The sequence below is a fragment of the Taudactylus pleione genome, unplaced genomic scaffold (genome assembly GCF_031769625.1).
Source record: "Taudactylus pleione unplaced genomic scaffold, aTauple2 ptg000189l, whole genome shotgun sequence".
Classification (NCBI taxonomy): Eukaryota; Metazoa; Chordata; class Amphibia; order Anura; family Myobatrachidae; genus Taudactylus; species Taudactylus pleione.
The window spans coordinates 10,242,952-10,261,400 of NW_028284591.1; the positions used below are offsets into that span (position 1 = coordinate 10,242,952).

The 18,449-nt window shown below is 44.1% G+C and overlaps 1 protein-coding gene across 5 annotated transcripts in view; it reads right to left on the bottom strand.

The window, feature by feature from the left end:
* Window positions 1–18,449, bottom strand: part of KATNAL2 (katanin catalytic subunit A1 like 2) — a 76,356-nt gene that overhangs the window by 25,592 nt on the left and 32,315 nt on the right. For 4 of the 5 annotated variants that reach the window (XM_088476497.1, XM_088476498.1, XM_088476499.1 and 1 more), the window contains exons 2-7: window positions 12,461–12,531; window positions 9,823–9,989; window positions 5,617–5,662; window positions 4,051–4,174; window positions 1,973–2,062; window positions 942–1,040 (exon numbers count right to left, since the gene is read on the bottom strand). In XM_088476497.1, the coding sequence (XP_088332623.1) occupies window positions 942–1,040; window positions 1,973–2,062; window positions 4,051–4,174; window positions 5,617–5,662; window positions 9,823–9,989; window positions 12,461–12,531 (597 nt within the window). Of the gene's footprint in view, window positions 1–941; window positions 1,041–1,972; window positions 2,063–4,050; window positions 4,175–5,616; window positions 5,663–9,822; window positions 9,990–12,460; window positions 12,532–16,277; window positions 16,337–18,449 lie in introns of those variants that run through there. The other variant, XM_088476496.1, reaches the window with a different exon arrangement.

The window sequence follows — 18,449 nt, forward strand, 5'->3', positions numbered from 1 at the left end:
TGCCAAAATGTGCCCTGAATAATACCACATTTAGGACAGAGATCAGACTGTCTACCTCCAAAACGTACGAATCTCACAGGGGTTAAATATGCTCTATGTAAAATAAATAATTGTATCTAATGAAAACATATAGACGCAGTAGCCTTGCATGGAAACCCTAAAGCTGATTCCCACTCCTTATCACTGAAAACACCCTATAGATTCCCAACCACTACACAGGTTTGGCTAGACCATCCCCATGATGCGATTACATCATATAAGAATATAGAATTGACACTGACTTCCGAGGACCTAAAGGTAACACAAATTCTTTTACTGGAGAATTGGAAATAGAAGGAGGAACATCCTGAAATTGGGCAGTTGGTCAACTGCGTAAATTTCAGTGCTGCGTCCATCTCTGAATCCGCCGGCTGGTCCGATATGGCAGTGCGAGTACTGTATTTGTATATATACACACACTCACACAAGTTTGACATTTATAAAAATATCTGACTGCACGCACGTAATTATACAATGATATAATAAAATTTTAAAAAATTCTCGTTAATTTGTATGTTTTTTTTTTATAACAGCGGCACTAGTGCCTTCCTTTTTTGCTTAGTTGCCCTGTAAATTACCCAGAATTGACTACTAGTGGCTGCGTTGCTCACATACAGGTACAATTGTATTTGACAAGCACAAGAGATTATTTTTAGGTTCTTTTTGGTAAAATGCAAAAAAAAAAAAAAAAAAAACTTTTCCTCATGTGATTTTAGGTCTTATTTTGTGGATTCAGCTTAAAAATGGTAGAACAGAAAAATCATACAACTAACTATATGATGCTGAATTTTGGTACATTGCAAAATTTCTAAATATAAATTGCTGGAGAAGGGTGCGTGTCCAGCCCCATAGAATTAAGCAGGAGCTCGGTAACTTAATTCTGAACAGATCGTCCGACTTACCGAGGGGTCTGGATTGTAGTTTAGACTGTTGATGGCAATTTCGTTCGATGACCCTTTTATTGCATCTTGGATCATCCCACGAAAGTCAATTATCTGGCCCTGTTGTGTTAAATAAAAAAGTAAATAAAAATATATTATAATAATAAAATAATAATAATAAAAAATAATAATAATATAGTGGTATTAACAACCATCCATTTGCTATATGACCAAGTAGTGTTGCTGAAAAAAATATATAATAATATATTATATATATATATATTTTTTTTGTATTATATATATTGGGTGGAAGAATATGATAAAATAACAATATAAGAATATTTTAACTTTTTAAATGCCTCTTTTGTAAGAGTGGACTGGGGAGGGGAGGGGGCATCGTGCGGCTTCCTAACCATTTTCTCATCGGTCTTCAAGAGTGATATATTCACCCTGGAGCTGATGTCCGTCTAATGGGACATTTCTCCCACTCCTGACCGATCCTGAGTGGGATTAGACAGGGCTGTCTTCTATTTCGCCTGTTACTTGCTCTCTGCATGGGGCCTTTGGTGACTGCTATACATCATCCTCTCTATATCAGGAGAGTAACGGCAGGAGCCCATGAATATAAAGGCAGGTGACATCTTATTAATGATTACTTCTCCTCGGACACCTTTTCCTACCCTCCATTCTCTTCAGTGCTAAATTCAATCTTATCTTCACCCAAAAAAATCCTGAATTTGTATCCGGCAATTTTGGAGACCACAGGAAGCCCTATAACCTAGGATTACTCTATATGGGTCAAAATGTGGTTTTAAATCTCAATAACCTAAGATGCTGTTGTCTCCATTTCCTTTTATTACTGTATTTTGTTATTATGTTCTTGATTATTTTTCTTTTTATTAAGTACTTAATTTGAAACTTGATAAAAACTTTGATAAAAAAACAAAAACAGTACAAAACAAAAAAAAATTATTTAAAAAAAAAAAAAAAACCATGATAAACCTAGTCTGTCTCTGTATTCGTTTATTGGGCAGTTTTTATACTTTACTGACCCTCCTCTGTGGGCCGCCTTGTCCTTTATTTATTGCTGAAACATTTAGCCCAAATTCTGAGACCTCGGGGGGGCTATCGCTGCCATTCTCCTGCAAAACGGAACAAAAAGGAACATGATAAAAGGGGGGGATTCAATCCAGCTTGATGAGCGTGATTTGCCTTTCTGGAATGGCGAAATCGCGTCCATCTACATCACAAAGTCGGGCCGGGCATCATGGACATGCATGGCCGCACATCACCAGGAACCGAATTTCCCCCAAAGTGAAGGATAAATTATAAATACTCTGTAACAAAAACCCTGTAACTTTGTTACAAATATTTCCAATTTATCCTATGCCATTTGTGATTCATAACAAATAAACTATCCTAACCCTTTAATACAGTATACAGATGTGTCTTGCTACATGTGCCCGTGAGCAGATACGCGTACAGCCTTCGCACCTGAACCGCCACAGGAATGCATGATGCTATCGCAGAGTGCGCCATAGTGTAAGCTGTTGCGGGTAATCGCATGGCGCGATGTGTGTACACGTTTGCAGCGCGATCGGCAAAGAGGTAGCAGGACACGCATCTGTATATGAAAATGATGTTACGATTAAAAGAAGTATATGTGCTGTAATTACGTATCAATGAGAAAACTGAAAACTCTTTTTGTAATGTAAAGTAATGCACCTACAGTAATTTGTGAGAATGCACCTAGCTATGAGTGATTCACCCACATTTTTGTGATTGGCCTGTCCGTGCTGAGTTTACTGACCTACAGCTGCAAAATTACAGGTCCATTGGAGATGTAGGTAGGGGCTTGTACAGCCATGGCCAAAAGTTTTAAGAATGACAAAAGTATTGTTACTATGGTATACTGAAGTAACATTACAGGCATTTCATAAGTGTCAAAGGCTTTTATAGACAATTACATTAAGTTTATGCAAAAAGCCAATATTTCCAGTGTTGACCCTTCTTTTCAAGACCTCTGCAATTCGCCCTGGCATGCTGTCAATCAACTTCTAGGCCACATACTGACTGATGGCCGCCCATTCTTACCTAATCAATGCTTGGAGTTTGTCATAATTTATGGGGTATTGTTTGTCCACCCGCCTCCTGAGGATTGACCACAAGTTCTCAATGGGATTAAGGTCTGGGGAGTTTCCTGGCCATGGACCCAAAATGTTGATGTTTTGTTCCCCGAGCCACTTACTTATCACTTTTGCCTTATGACAAGGTGCTCCAACATGCTGGAAGAGGCATTGTTCCTCACCAAATTGTTCTTGGATGATTGGGGAAGTTGCTCTTGGAGGATGTGTTGGTACCATCCTTTATTCATGGCTGTGTTCTTAGGCAAAATTGTGAGTGAGCCCAATCCCTTGGCTGAGAAGCAACCTCCACACATGAATGGTCTCAGGATGCTTTACTGCTGGCACGTCAAGGTAGTGTTTAGTGGCAAAAATGGACCATTTTCTATTTTTCCTTGTGGCCCAATGAACAAGTGCAATAAAGTGTGGCCCCTAGAACCGGTCACATATCAAAGCATATAATCTTACATTATTTTACAGCAGGCTGGCAAGCGTAATGTTCTAGCATATTCGGACAAACATTTATGGGCGACGTGTAGGAAAGTATAATGATACAATTAATACGAGGTTTGCCTATTGCTAAACAAGCGTGTCCCTGTATAAGCTAAGGGGGATTTTCAGATAAGTGTTCCGTGTTAACGTGGAGCTCAGAATTTTACAGGCTTATCCGATACACACCACAAACATTTGTATACAGATAATATACACATACAAAGCACAAATCTTTTCACTTTAATCTATATAAGACATTCAATACCAACAAGGTAGAAATCACTGATTGCAGCAAGAGTTAGAAGAAGTCGCCGGCTGAGTTTCAGTTATTAGTGACACACGTCTGATAACTCTCCCAGGTATGTGTAATAAACGTGTAAGATTGTCATGTCAGGCCCCTGCAGCGCCACCTTCTGGTCATAAATGGGATCTAACCAATGTACAGGGAAGGGGGGGTGATTAGGAATCCCATGGACCTTCCTCCAGTCTCTGAGCATTATGCAACATGTCCTCACCTTCCTGGTGATCTCCCTGTTTGCTGCCCTCTCTGGTGTCCTGGGGTTTGTCCGTGACACCGGGCGTTGCACAATATTATGGTTGGTGATTCTTGGAAGTCCCTGGGAAGAGTTACTTGCTGTTCTGGAGAGCAAAAATACACAAATATAACATGTATGCACACACCTTATAATCTGTTACTTATCATTAATATACAGTAACATAATTAAAACAAAAACTATTTGATTGCATGACCTTCACTTCAGATAAAAGTGTTTAACACCACAATCTTCCAAAAGTACTTTACAAGCTCAAAACACAACTTCTGTGTTGCTGGGGACTCTGCTCCTCCCACTATATAACTCTCAGCCTGTGGCTTCCTGCTGCCTCCATTCCCCTCCTCACATCCTGTCACTGCCTCTGTCACATGCAGCCCTGTCCTCACTAACACATCACCCATCTCCTGATATACTCTGTGCTGCTGGGGAACCTGCTCCTCTCACTATATAACTCTCAGCCTGTGGCTTCCTGCTGCCTCCATTCCCCTCCTCACATCATGTCACTGCCCCTGTCACATGCAGCCCAGTCCTCAATAACATGTCACCCATCTCCTGATATACTCTGTGCTGCTGGGGGACCCTGCTCCAACCACTATATAACTCTCAGCCTGTGACTTCCTGCTGCCTCCATTCCCCTCCTCACATCATGTCACTGCCCCTGTCACATGCAGCCCTGTCCTCACTAACCCATCACTCATCTCCTGATATACTCTGTGCTGCTGGGGACCCTGCTCCTCCCACTCAGAAAGAGCCCGTTCCTGCGATATGCTGCATCAGTCCTGTGCTGGGACTCCAGCGCATGTGCCGCAGCCACTTCCAGGGGAGGGTTCCAACGGAAACCCTCTCCCAGCAAATGATGCGATGTGTAGCCCATTGGCTACAATGGGCTAAGGTCGTCTTCAGATGACGTTGGCTGCGGGGGCCAATCTCTAGAATCCATCGCAATCCAGTGGTTGGTAAATCTGGCAGCATCACATTCCCTATAGAAACGGGTTGGGTATGAGATCCCGGTGGTCGGGATGCCGCTGGTCAGAATCATCCCAACAGTCAACACCCATAAGGAAATAAGGTAAGTATAACCCTTACCCCTGCCTCCCTAGTGCCTAACCCTAACCTCCCCTTCCCCGCACCCTAAACCTAACCCTCTCCCTAATGCCTAATCCTCCTCCTAACGCCCAATACTTACCTTTGGGATGCTGGCGGTTGGGATTCTGGTTCCTGGGATCCCGACGCTGTCGAAATTTCGGCGACAGTATTTCGCCCGTCGGCCTCCTGCGCGATGAGATGCGGACTACATCCCCATGGAAACCTATGGTGGATGCGGTTGCCGGCAGGAATGGAGGGATCGCAGCAGGTATTGGAGATATTTGCTGCGTTCCCTCTGTCATTCATTCGAGGGATACTAAATATTTGCAGTTACCTCCGAAAACGAGTTTTTGGGGGGAATAAGCCACAAATATGGGTTCCATATACTGGGTTGGGGAGCTCTGCTATATGGGATGGAGACTTATTATAGTGCCGATTTACCTTCTGAGTTTTCCTCCACTTCGAGGCTTTGAATACAGTTTACTTTCTGTGAAAATACAAAATAAAGAAAAGGTTCACTCTCAGGGCCTGATTCAGCAAGGAACGCAGCCGCGAATTCACACGCACCCGGCCGATGTTTGCGTCTTGTGCATGCACCGCAGTGCACAAACCGGTCACTGCGATCGCAATGAGCACGCAGTCCCCTCATAAAGTGATTGACAGGAAGTGGACGTTTGCAGGTGGTGACCGGGGGGTGGTCAGAGAAACTCAGGCGTGTCTGTGCGTTTTAAAGCGGTTAAGCCCCTGCGACGGCATACGCAGCCTGAGTACTAGATACCGACAGGACGTTTCGCAATTTCTGAGTGAGGTCAGGTCAACCACTATTGTGCGTATGGGGCCGATGGTTCTCAAGGTTACCGATGTTTTCGCTATTTTGCGAGGTACTGTGGATGTAAGTAAAAGGTAAGGGGGCGGCATTATGTAGTGCAGGGCATCTGCATTTTGTGCTGCGGGGCGGAATTGTGATTGCATTCATTAACATATTTTCGCAGCATCCGGGTGCGTGCGTAGGCAGATTTGCGTCCCTTGCTGAATCAGGCCCTCAATTTACATACAAAGCTGAAGGTCAGTTACAGATACAGGTTGAGTCTCCCATATCCAAAATGCTTGGGACCAGGGGTATTCTGGATATCGGAATATTCCGTATTTTGGAATATTTGCATAAAATAATGAAATATCTTGGGAATGGGCCCCAAATCTAATCATAGAATGCATTTGTGTTATATACACCTTATACACATAGCCTGAAGGTAATTTTATACTATATTTTTAATAATTTTGGTCATCGGAAAAAGTTTGTGTACATACATGAAATTCATTTATGTTTCATATACACCTTGTACACACAGCCTGAAGGTTATGTTATACTATATTTTTAATAATTTGTGCTTTAAACAAAGTTTGTGTACATTGCACCATCAGAAAGCAAAGGTTTCACTTTCTGAGTCATGCTAAAAATATTCCGTATTTCGGAATATTTGGATATGGGAGACTCAACCTGTATAAGGTCGTAAGGCTGTTTATGTGTTAAAAAGATGTGTGAGACTGGCGCCAATGTCCCTGTTAGATCCAAATGTGCAGCTTGGAACGGTAGGATCCTTTCAACAATGCCCCCCCCAAAAGACAGAAAGCGCTGGAACCATCCTGTATTTCCATAACTATGATCTATCCTATACATTTGTTGGATGGTGTTCTAGATTTATTCAGAGATATGTAAAAAAACAGAATGGCAATATCGTATAATACCGGCAAAAATTTTTTTTATTATTTTTTAAGAAAAATAAACGCACTCACCATTTACCGGTATGTGATAGGCGTTGGGTACAATTTTCACCGTGGTCCTGCGGTGGTTGCAAAATGCAACGTAGATCTGGATTCCTTTGGGTCACTCCATAGATGGGGGGAAACACATATGACAAGCTTCCATAGAGCAAATCAGTAATCTAAATTTTTAATTATGAAAATAATTTTTATTATCGTCTGGTGTAATTAGATAACACCATTATAGACTAATAAACTATAAATTATTTGATTACTGGACTTTTGCAAGCAAATTTTTTGGGATTTAAATATCTACACAAGACTCAAGAAACTCTGGGCCTGATTCAGACCCGGTTGCTATTTTGCGTCCGCTCGCTGGTTAAAAGGGGCCGGATATTTAAATCATGCGCTCGCACTGCGTCGCGTAAAGCCGCCCACTAAGTAATAGCGAGCGGCCGCACTATGCTCTCGCACCTGTATAAAGACGCCCCTTTGCCACTCGCAACACACGTCATCTCCGGCAGTTGTAGGATTAATCGGGAACATCGAGAGCCATCGGAGCTGCTTGCAGCGCTTGTGGTAGCCTTTTCCCACCACAACATTGCGAGCAGTTCAGGCTAAAATACAGCCCAGTCACGTGTGTAATGACGCTACTCAGCTAATTATGCACACCCATTAAACGCTGTTCTGACGGTCGGGCACGCCTGTGTTCGTACATCCACACCCCCGTGCACAAGCACCTTCCCCTGTTACCGCCCACAAACGGCACTATCTGTCACTCAAAATAGCGGCCCGACTACGGGCTACGGGCGAGCACTTTCTCATCGTACTGACTGGTTCGCACAAGCGCATTATACACAAGCGCAGTTTGCAAAAAATCGTTCAAGGCGAGTGAGCGCAGCATAGCATCCGGCTCTGAATCAGGCCCTCTATATTAAACAGACGGACATCGGTTTTAAAATACAAAAGTCCAAGGCTTCCATCACACCCCATATAAGGTGAGTATACTACTTAACCTTGTAGGGCCTTGGGTTTACCAATTTGCACTATGGAAGCTTGTCATATGTGTTTTCCCCCATCTATGGAGTGACCCAAAAGGTATCCAGATCTACGTTGCATTTTGCAACCACCGCAGAACCACAGTGAAAATTGTGCCCAACGCCTATCACCCACCGGTAAATGGTGAGTGCATTTATTTTTCTTAAAAAAAAACAATAAATAAATTTTTGACATTATTATACGATATTGCCATTCTGTGTTTTTTGCATATCTCTGAATACATCGAGAACACCATCAAACAAATTTATAGGATAGATCATAGAAAGCGCTGGATCCGTCCTGTATTTCCATAACAGTTTATGTGTTATGGCAGTACAATTATATGTCTGGCCATAATGATCAATGACTAATAAGACAGTGCACCCTTATCCTGGTTACCCACCAACATATCCGCTGATTGGCAAGCGCATATACACTTACCCATCGTCCGCCTAATGCGTCAGGCCTGACATAACCACTGGGAGGACGTTTAAATGTCCCCACCCAGTTGAGCAGTCACTCACCGCCGGGTCCCTGCAGCATGTGCACGGGCGATTGGCAGGCCGTCCGTACACTCCAGCAAATGCACCGATGTATCGGTCATCTGCTGTGCTGCACAGCCGATGCGATACGTCTGTATATCGGGGCTACACACCCGCCGACGCGCTCACAATATATTGACCGTTTGATTGAAAGGCCGATATATCGCCCAGAGTGTAAGCAGCTTTAGAGATACACACCATCTTGGCCTGAAAATCCATACACCATATAAGCTTTCATTTGTACAGAGTGGGTCAGAAAACAAAAGCACTTTCTGAAAGGACTGGGACGACTTCAGCGCAGATTTGCATTTGTCAGGAAATACAACCAGTTCCATAATAGCTTGAACTAAACATATAAAAGCCTGTTGCCGATTGGCTGCTGCGGTTCAGTGCCAACATTGCAATTAAATACAAGGTTAGTAAATAAGCTTTTCTCTCCAAAATTCTTTGCCAAATATTTTTTTTTATATTCTTTTCCTATTTTAATTAAATGGGAACAGCGATTAATTTGAATAACTTGTAAATTATATTTTCTATAGCTAGCGACTAACTGAAACAAAACTATGTTTATCTCAGTGGAATTACGCACATCGTTACAGGTCATAATTTGGGACATGGCCACGTCACCTCCTAAAGATTGGGGTTTTGTCCAGGTCACAAAAGACACGTTTCATTTTCTTTTTTATGCGCCAAGGTATCCCCAAACCCCCCTCTCCTGCTTAAAATCACTCCTGAATTTTGGAGAGCACCAGAGGTAGCTGCTTAACACGGCAAATGGGGACACATCCTTTCACTTCAAGCTGATCAGGACAACGGGCTGGGCCATCGACCATCAATGATAAAAAAACATTGGTTAACAGCCAGATAGTCAGACGATCAGATGTCAGATAGTTTCGCCATCGGATAACTGATGGTTCTTCACCATCGATGACAGAGTAACTCCCGATTTTTTATATATTTTTTAATTAATTAATGCCAGGACACAGAGCCTAGCTCCGCCCTCGATGCACCCATGAAGCCCCACCCCTCGCTTCTGATTGGCCGGCAGCCTAGTATGTCGTAGAGCAGGGATGACCATGGTGTTTGAAACCATCGATGGTTTCCCTTTGAATGATTTTATACAGTCTATTATAACCATTGATTGTACCATCGATGGTTACCCCACCAATGGCCATTTCTAATGCCCACTAGTGAGTGAGTGGGAGAGCCCCCTCGGTTCAGCTGAAATCAGGACAATTGGGAGCTAGGCACACGCTAGGCCTAAGGGGAGCTTTGTGTACCGTGGTGATGTCTAGCTGCCACGTACCATTATCTGCAACCTTCTTGGTGATTTTAGGGTATCTCTGAAATTTAATATAGTAATAACTCTCATATTCCATTAGGATGGTTTCCAGATCGACGTTGTCGCAAACTTCCAAGCGCCTCAGGTTCAGTTTGGTTTCCTCTTCCAGAGCGTTTGCAGAGTCCACATAACTGGAACATAAAATGGTGAGGTCACAGTAGCGGCTAGGGGGTAAATTTACTAAGATGGGAGTTCTATTAAGAAGTGATGTTGCCCATAGCAACCAATAAGATTCCAGGTACTATCTTCTAGAAGGTGCTAGGTAAATGAGAAGTAGAATCTGATTGGTTGCTATGGGCAACATCACTTCTTAAATAGAACTTCCATCTTAGTAAATGTACCCCTAGGACTCACAGTAATGTAAAACATGATAGATATAACTGTACTTTTTACTATCGCCAAGAAATCTCCTCCCATCATTAAACTTTCCTGCTAGCTGCTTCAGTGTGTCCTTTAATATATAAATAAATAAATATATATATATATATATATATATATATATATATATATATATATATATATATATACACACACACACATACACACACACACAATATGGTCCAGCGCTCTCACAAATCCTTGCCCGACGCCCGCACAGGCGAAGCAGCCAAATATATATCCAAAGGTGCGGCACTGAGGTCAATACTTAAATAAATCAGGACACAGATGCGTTGCAGATCAACGATTCAATCATATTGATTTTCGCCAGGAAATACAAAATGTATACAAAACACTTAGCTTACCTTATACCCCACCAAACAGCGTGACAGACCCGCTCGCCTCCAGGTTCAGGGTTTCGGCTGGAGCGGGTCTGTCACGCTGTTTGGTGGGGTATAAGGTAAGCTAAGTGTTTTGTATACATTTTGTATTTCCTGGCGAAAATCAATATGATTGAATCGTTGATCTGCAACGCATCTGTGTCCTGATTTATTTAAGTATTGACCTCAGTGCCGCACCTTTGGCGATATATATATACACACACACACACACACACCACACATTCACGGCAGCTGCTAATCAAACATGAAGGTATAGTATATAGTATAGTATATGGTGCTGGCTTTCGGAAGATACTACAGTGACTCCATGTAGCTCTAACATAACGGTGCATTTGTTATTTTTGGTAACTTGTTCACCTTCTATTATTATTATTATTATGATAATAGCTCTGCAATAGTTAGTGGATAACAATAAAACCAGCCACGAGTACAGCTCCTGTCCACGGGATGTGTCACTGTGTGATTACCTCGTAGCGATTCTGCATCACAGTAAAATACAGTGGGGAACATTTACAAGAGCAAAATTTCAGCTGTGTGGTGCAAAAGCAGCTTTGGATCTACCCAAACAGCCAGAATACTGTCCCCCTCGGGGCCCAAAAACCACACGCTGGAGGACCCCCTTCCAGGGACATTAATGCAAATGGCACCTCTAGCGGTAACTCCAGACCAGCTCTATAGGACATTCCCCTGGACCTGGCACCAGTATGTAAGTCGGGCCAATGATTTACCAGACCACTGCCTTTTATTCTTATATCAGAACCGGTGTACTTACCCCTCCTGCATTATATAATCATGCCTAGTACTCAGATAACAGACCATAGTACAGGAAGAGAGTACTTACCCCTCCTGCATTATATAATCATGCCTAGTACTCATGTAACAGACCATAGTACAGGAAGAGTGTACTTACCCCTCCTGCATTATATAATCATGCCTAGTACTCATATAACATATCACAGTACAGGAAGAGAGTGTACTTACCCCTCCTGTATTATATAATCATGCCTAGTACTCATATAACATATCACAGTACAGGAAGAGTGTACTTACCCCTCCTGCATTATATAATCATGCCTAGTACTCATATAACAGACCATAGTACAGGAAGAGTGTACTTACCCCTCCTGCATTATATAATCATGCCTAGTACTCATATAACAGACCATAGTACAGGAAGAGTGTACTTACCCCTCCTGCATTATATAATCATGCCTAGTACTCATATAACAGACCATAGTACAGGAAGAGTGTACTTACCCCTCCTGCATTATATAATCATGCCTAGTACTCATATAACAGACCATAGTACAGGAAGAGTGTACTTACCCCTCCTGCATTATATAATCATGCCTAGTACTCATATAACATATCACAGTACAGGAAGAGAGTGTACTTACCCCTCCTGTATTATATAATCATGCCTAGTACTCATATAACATATCACAGTACAGGAAGAGAGTGTACTTACCCCTCCTGTATTATATAATCATGCCTAGTACTCGTATAACATATCACAGTACAGGAAGAGAGTGTACTTACCCCTCCTGTATTATATAATCATGCCTAGTACTCGTATAACATATCACAGTACAGGAAGAGAGTGTACTTACCCCTCCTGCATTATATAATCATACCTAGTACTCGTATAACATATCACAGTACAGGAAGAGAGTGTACTTACCCCCCCTGCATTATATAATCATGCCTAGTACTCGTATAACATATCACAGTACAGGAAGAGAGTGTACTTACCCCTCCTGCATTATATAATCATGCCTAGTACTCGTATAACATATCACAGTACAGGAAGAGAGTGTACTTACCCCTCCTGCATGAGGTAATGCATGATGAGAATGAGAAGGTTTTTCCTCCGGGCCTCTGTTCTCAGTTCATCCTGTAAACACAGAAATGAGAGTATATACTCTTTGGGATACACAGACTTTCATTGTACATACCTGCTGCAATACACTAACAGAGCAGAGATTCCCATTATTATTATCATAGTAGATTTATAATGTGCCACAGTATGTGGGTAGTATAGGTGGGAGTAGGGTAGGTGTGAGGGTGTATTAGTGTGGGTAGTATAGGTGGGAGTAGGGTAGGTGTGAGGGTGTATTAGTGTGGGTAGTACAGGTGGGAGTAGGGTAGGTGTGAGGGTGTATTAGTGTGGGTAGTATAGCTGGGAGTAGGGTAGGTGTGAGGGTGTATTAGTGTGAGTAGTATAGCTGGGAGTAGTGTAGGTGTGAGGGTGTATTAGTGTGGGTAGTATAGGAGTATGGTAGGTGTGAGGGTGTATTAGTGTGAGTAGTATAGGTGGGAGTACTGTAGATGTGAGGGTGTATTAGTGTGAGTAGTATAGCTGGGAGTAGTGTAGGTGTGAGGGTGTATTAGTGTGGGTAGTATAGGAGTATGGTAGGTGTGAGGGTGTATTAGTGTTGGTAGTATAGGTGGGAGTAGTGTAGGTGTGAGGGTGTATTAGTGTGGGTAGTATAGGTGGGAGTGAGGGTGTATAAGTGTGAGTAGTATAGGTGGGAGTAGGGTAGGTGTGAGGGTGTACCAGTGTGAGTAGTATAGGTGGGAGTAGGGTAGGTGTGAGGGTGTATTAGTGTGAGTAGTATAGGTGGGAGTAGGGTAGGTGTGAGGGTGTATTAGTGTGAGTAGTATAGGTGGGAGTAGGGTAGGTGTGAGGGTGTATTAGTATGAGTAATATAGGTGGGAGTAGGGTAGGTGTGAGGGTGTATTAGTATGAGTAATATAGGTGGGAGTAGGGTAGGTGTGAGGGTGTATTAGTGTGAGTAGTATAGCTGGGAGTAGGGTAGGTGTGGGGGTGTATTAGTGTGGGTAGTATAGGGGGAGTAGGGTAGATGTGAGGGTGTATTAGTGTGAGTAGTATAGCTGGGAGTAGGGTAGGTGTGAGGGTGTATTAGTGTGGGTAGTATAGCTGGGAGCAGTGTAGGTATGAGGGTGTATTAGTGTGGGTAGTATAGCTGGGAGTAGTGTAGGTATGAGGGTGTATTAGTGTGAGTAGTATAGCTGGGAGTAGTGTAGGTGTGAGGGTGTATTAGTGTGAGTAGTATAGCTGGGAGTAGTGTAGGTGTGAGGGTGTATTAGTGTGGGTAGTATAGGAGTATGGTAGGTGTGAGGGTGTATTAGTGTGAGTAGTACAGATGGGAGTAGGGTATGTGTATTAGTATGGGCAGTATCAGGACCCTAACTAGGATGGTGCCACATGTGCCATAGCACAGGGCACCACAGGGCAGGGGGCGCTTCTTGGGCTTGTCACTTTTGAATTTTCTGTTTATAATCATTCTAACTTGTAGCTTCCATTTAGTTTATCCACAGCATCTCCTGGCCGTCCCCATCTCCTTCCTGGCCAACTCTCCCTCCATCTGTCCACCTCCCGAAGCACCTTCAGTCACATCCTCTTTTATTTAACTCACAGATTTTAAAATACTGTCATAGCTGGGACTCAAACCTATCACCTCTTACTTGGAAGTCAGATACCTTACACATGGAGCTATATATATGCCCCACAATTTCTGATGACAGCCCTGAACACAGCCACTGATGACAGACCCAGGTGTTACCAGCACACCTTTGCCAGTAAGTTCAGCTGCTGGTGCAGGGGACATACACAGATTTTCCCACTGCTGATATTTGCTGTATATACACTACAAGTAGTGCTCTTTCTATATCTTACAGCTGGATACACACGGTACGATCTGCTGAACGATTTCCCTTGAACTTTCCTGTAGTGCAGGACAAACGATATTGGGTGTGTACACGGAGCGATATCTATTATAGATATCTTTCAGTGAAGTCGTCCTGCCACATCTCTGAAAATGTAAAACTTGATGAAATCATCCAAGTTGGCCTGAATGTACGGACGACCATAGATATCGTTATCGTCCATGCGGGAACGTGCATCGTTGGTCGTTCTGCATAAAAAGTAACGATATTAACGATTTATCATTGAACTATATCATTATTATTCATATTATCCATAGATATTGTACAGTGTGTACGCACGTTTAGTCTGTGATCTACACTGCCGGCACCAGGCTTGTGCACGGCTGTCCTGATGGACAAATCCTGCTGCAGGTGCAGCTTCACCAGTGCTCTCCTACATCTACAGCTGGTGAGTTATACTGCATAATTATTGTGTATCATCACTGCAGCCATTGGATTCGCACTTTATTTAGCAGGGACACCTGGCTAACAGTGCTACAATGGGATTACAACCCTTTTTCAGGCACGCATCATATGTTCTTGTTTGAGAAATGGGAGGTTCCAATGCTTTTTCTGGCCCAGGGCACCAAAAAGTCTAGATATGGCTCTGGGTAGTATAGGTGGGAGTAGGGCAGGTATTAGTTTGGGTAATACAGGTGGGAGTAAGGGCCTGATTCAGACCCACTCGCGAGCGGCTGTCCGCTCGCAAGTGGGTCGATGGTCTGCACTGCGCATGCGCACGACGGAGGGAGCTCCGTCATGCGCGAGACGCGACGAGCGAAGGACTTTCCTTCGCTCGTTGTGTCTGATCAAAGGGGGCGTGCTGTCGATGTTGATTGACAGCACGCCCCCTTTGGTGGGCGTGCCGGGGGCGTGCCTCCCAGACGGGGGCGTTCCTAAGGGAACGCCTACCGTCAGAAGCCGGCCCCACTGACATCACTAGTGATGTCAGTGGGAGTGATTTTAGCTCTGATAGAGCCAAAATCACTCCGGGCCTTGCGGTTGAGAAACTCAACCGCAGGCTTCGGCTCGCAGTAGCGATGGTCAAGACCATCGCGACCATCATCCTGCACGCTCGTATATGCTGTGGGTGGTGACCCACAGCTATACGAGCGTCCAGGAGGACGCTCCATAATTATGGAGGTGGGCCCTGATTCAGAGCGAGCGCTCTGGTCAGAGCGTCCGGCTCTGAATCAGGGCCTAAGTTAGGTGTGAGCGTACATTAATATGGGTAGTATAGGTAGGATGCGTATTGATGTATTGGAGAAGCTGGATGGCCTGATTATCCTGTTCTTCATATGGAACCAATAGAGGGTGAGGAGGTGAGCTGCTGTACAGTAGTAGAGAGGATATTATGGCGGGATTGCAGATGTTTGGAACAGCGTAGCTGCACAGGAGAGGTTATCTGAGGTATTGGCATAGCTGGGCAGGTACAGTCTTTTGGGATTACCCGAATGTTGGAGTGCAAAAACAGGATCAGGGTTGCGGGATTGCCTGTATGCTGGAACACAAGGACAGGTGCAGGTTTTCAGGATGTCCCATGTAGGAATCTTGGTGCAGGTTTTCAGGATGTCCAATGTAGAAACACTGGAGAAAGTTTACAGGATGCCCAATGGAGGAGTTGTTGTATTGACAATACTTTGAAAGCACTTCCTGACTTACATAGACTAATCACCAGCCAAGGCGCCCTATCTGATCACAGGACTGGGGCCTGCTGTTCACTGACTGGCTGGATGTCTGGGTGACATCATTCCAATATGGCGGTGTCCATAGTCCACAGCAACCACTGGAAGGATGACAATATATCGCATCAGAGTGATATATCGTACAATGGATTGTATAGTGAACCCGATTCCGACGGAAAATGCAAATTCAGCAGGGGGAGTCTGTAGTAAATACTGAAATACTCACCTCCTCCTGCATCTACATTCCGAAGGCAGAGTCCATAGCCGCTGCTTCAGATTACGATGGTCTCTGACCATGGCCAGCTTAAACTTACTCAGCATCCCTCTGCTGGGTCCAGCAAGTCTACATAGAGCCTGGACTTGGCACACCTGCAAAACGGTGGTTATGTACATATCAGGCCCATTGTGTAGCCAGCTTTATTCTGATTAATAAAATGCAAGAAAAACTTGTGTGCCATCACTGAAAAAATAGCATGTGAAACATTGTTACAAATGTATCAAGTTGTACTGAACCTATAAGGACTGAATGTCAGCTACAATGTAATGGGCTAGATCAGGGAACTTTTTTACCTTTTACCCCAAAATATATTTAGATACGCCGACGTTACCCCCTTGATTGAAAGGAAGGAAATCATATAGTAGTGCCCCCATATAATGCCCCTGTAGTAGTGCCCCCATAGTTTTGCCCTTGTAGTAGTGCCCCCATAGTTATGCCCCTGTAGTAGTGCCCCATATAATGCTCTTGTAGTAGTGCCCCCATAGTTATGCCCCTGTAGTAGTGCCCACATAGTTATGCCCCATGTAGTAGTGCCCCCATATAATGCCCCTGTAGTGCCGCTTGTACAAAAAAAAAAATAACACTTACCTTAATCCCCGCTCCTGCATCTGCCGCCGTCCTGTCCGCCCGGCTGCTCCTCGGAACTATGGGAGAAACATCATGATGTCTCTCCCATAGTGCGCATGGAGAGAGGCGGAAGCTGGAGTTCAGAAGAGAACTCCAGCCTCCGGCTAACGCGGCGCTGCAGGGAAGGAGCCGGGCGCCCGCTGGTAATAACATCTCAGCGGACCTCCGGCTTAGAGCCTCCCTGCGGCACAGCCGGGCATGCATATGAAGAATGATACCTATGCCGGGTGGCTGTCCATCCATTACCCCCAGGAATTTCATTTTTACCCCATGTGTGGTAATTTACCCCTGTTCCCCGACCACTGGGCTAGACAATGGGTATGATCAGTATTTTTGCTGTAACTATTACTGTGAACGGATATTACATTTCAACTAAAGGATAAAACCTTAAGGCTGAGTATGATGCTATTCAACAGAATCACCTCGTCCTGTCTACAAATAATTACAGCAATAAAAATTATGCACAAAGGGAACCCATCATTAAAAAGCAATTACCGTGCAATCAATGAGCAGCATTTATGAAGTGGATTATATAATTAAAGGGCTACCATATCTGAATATGCTGCAGCTGTAATTACACATGCAGCGGCTCATCTGGGAACCCCAGCGAAAGACACTCGGCGAAGGTTTCCTCCTGGTTACCGGCAGCCTATGACAGCCAGTGTAGAGTCACTGAGATCTGTGCAAGCCCCGCTCACCGCACCGACTGAACAGGGCGATTTGATCTGGCGGGGATCTCGTGACGCCTGTCTGGCTTTGCTCATCCCGATGGACGATTATGAGCCAGATTCATTATGGATCGCAACTGCGAATGCACATGTAGTCTCAGTGTGGTAGTACACTAATCCATTGCGATCGCTATGCCATCGCAGCACAACATAAGGTCGCCCACTTTACCTTACACACATCCGTAAGCAAGACTGTGAAACCATCGGTAACATGGAGTACCATCGTAGCCTCACGCACACTTGCACAAGGTCTGACCTTACTCAGGAATTCCTAACCTCGTTGCACGCAGTGAGTACTCAAGCTGCATAGGGAATCGCAGTGGATCATTTATGCACGACCCTGCAATGGCATTCAAACGCACTGGAACGCCTGCGTTTCGCCGACCACCCCCCATCTCCTCCCACAAACGGCGCTTCCTGCGATGGGTCTGTGTAGTCACTTCGATCGTGGTCCTGATCGTAGTGGCTGGTTCGTGCACACGCACTGCGATACATACACATGCGCAGAACCCAACAATCGGCGATTGCGTGCCTAATAGCAGTTGCAATCGGTAATGAATCAGGCCCTATAACCCTATCCTAAGATAGGACTGAGTACCGGTGAATAGCTAAGCTTTTAAATGCTTATTAAATTGATGAAGGCCAAATTTCCCGTAGAGGTCTATGGTGAAGGCGGTAAACGGCGTAAAATAGGTTAACACTAGAGAAATCTCCGATATCTCTCTTCTTAAATTGCAGGAAGCAGAAAAAGAGCCTTTGGGCCTGA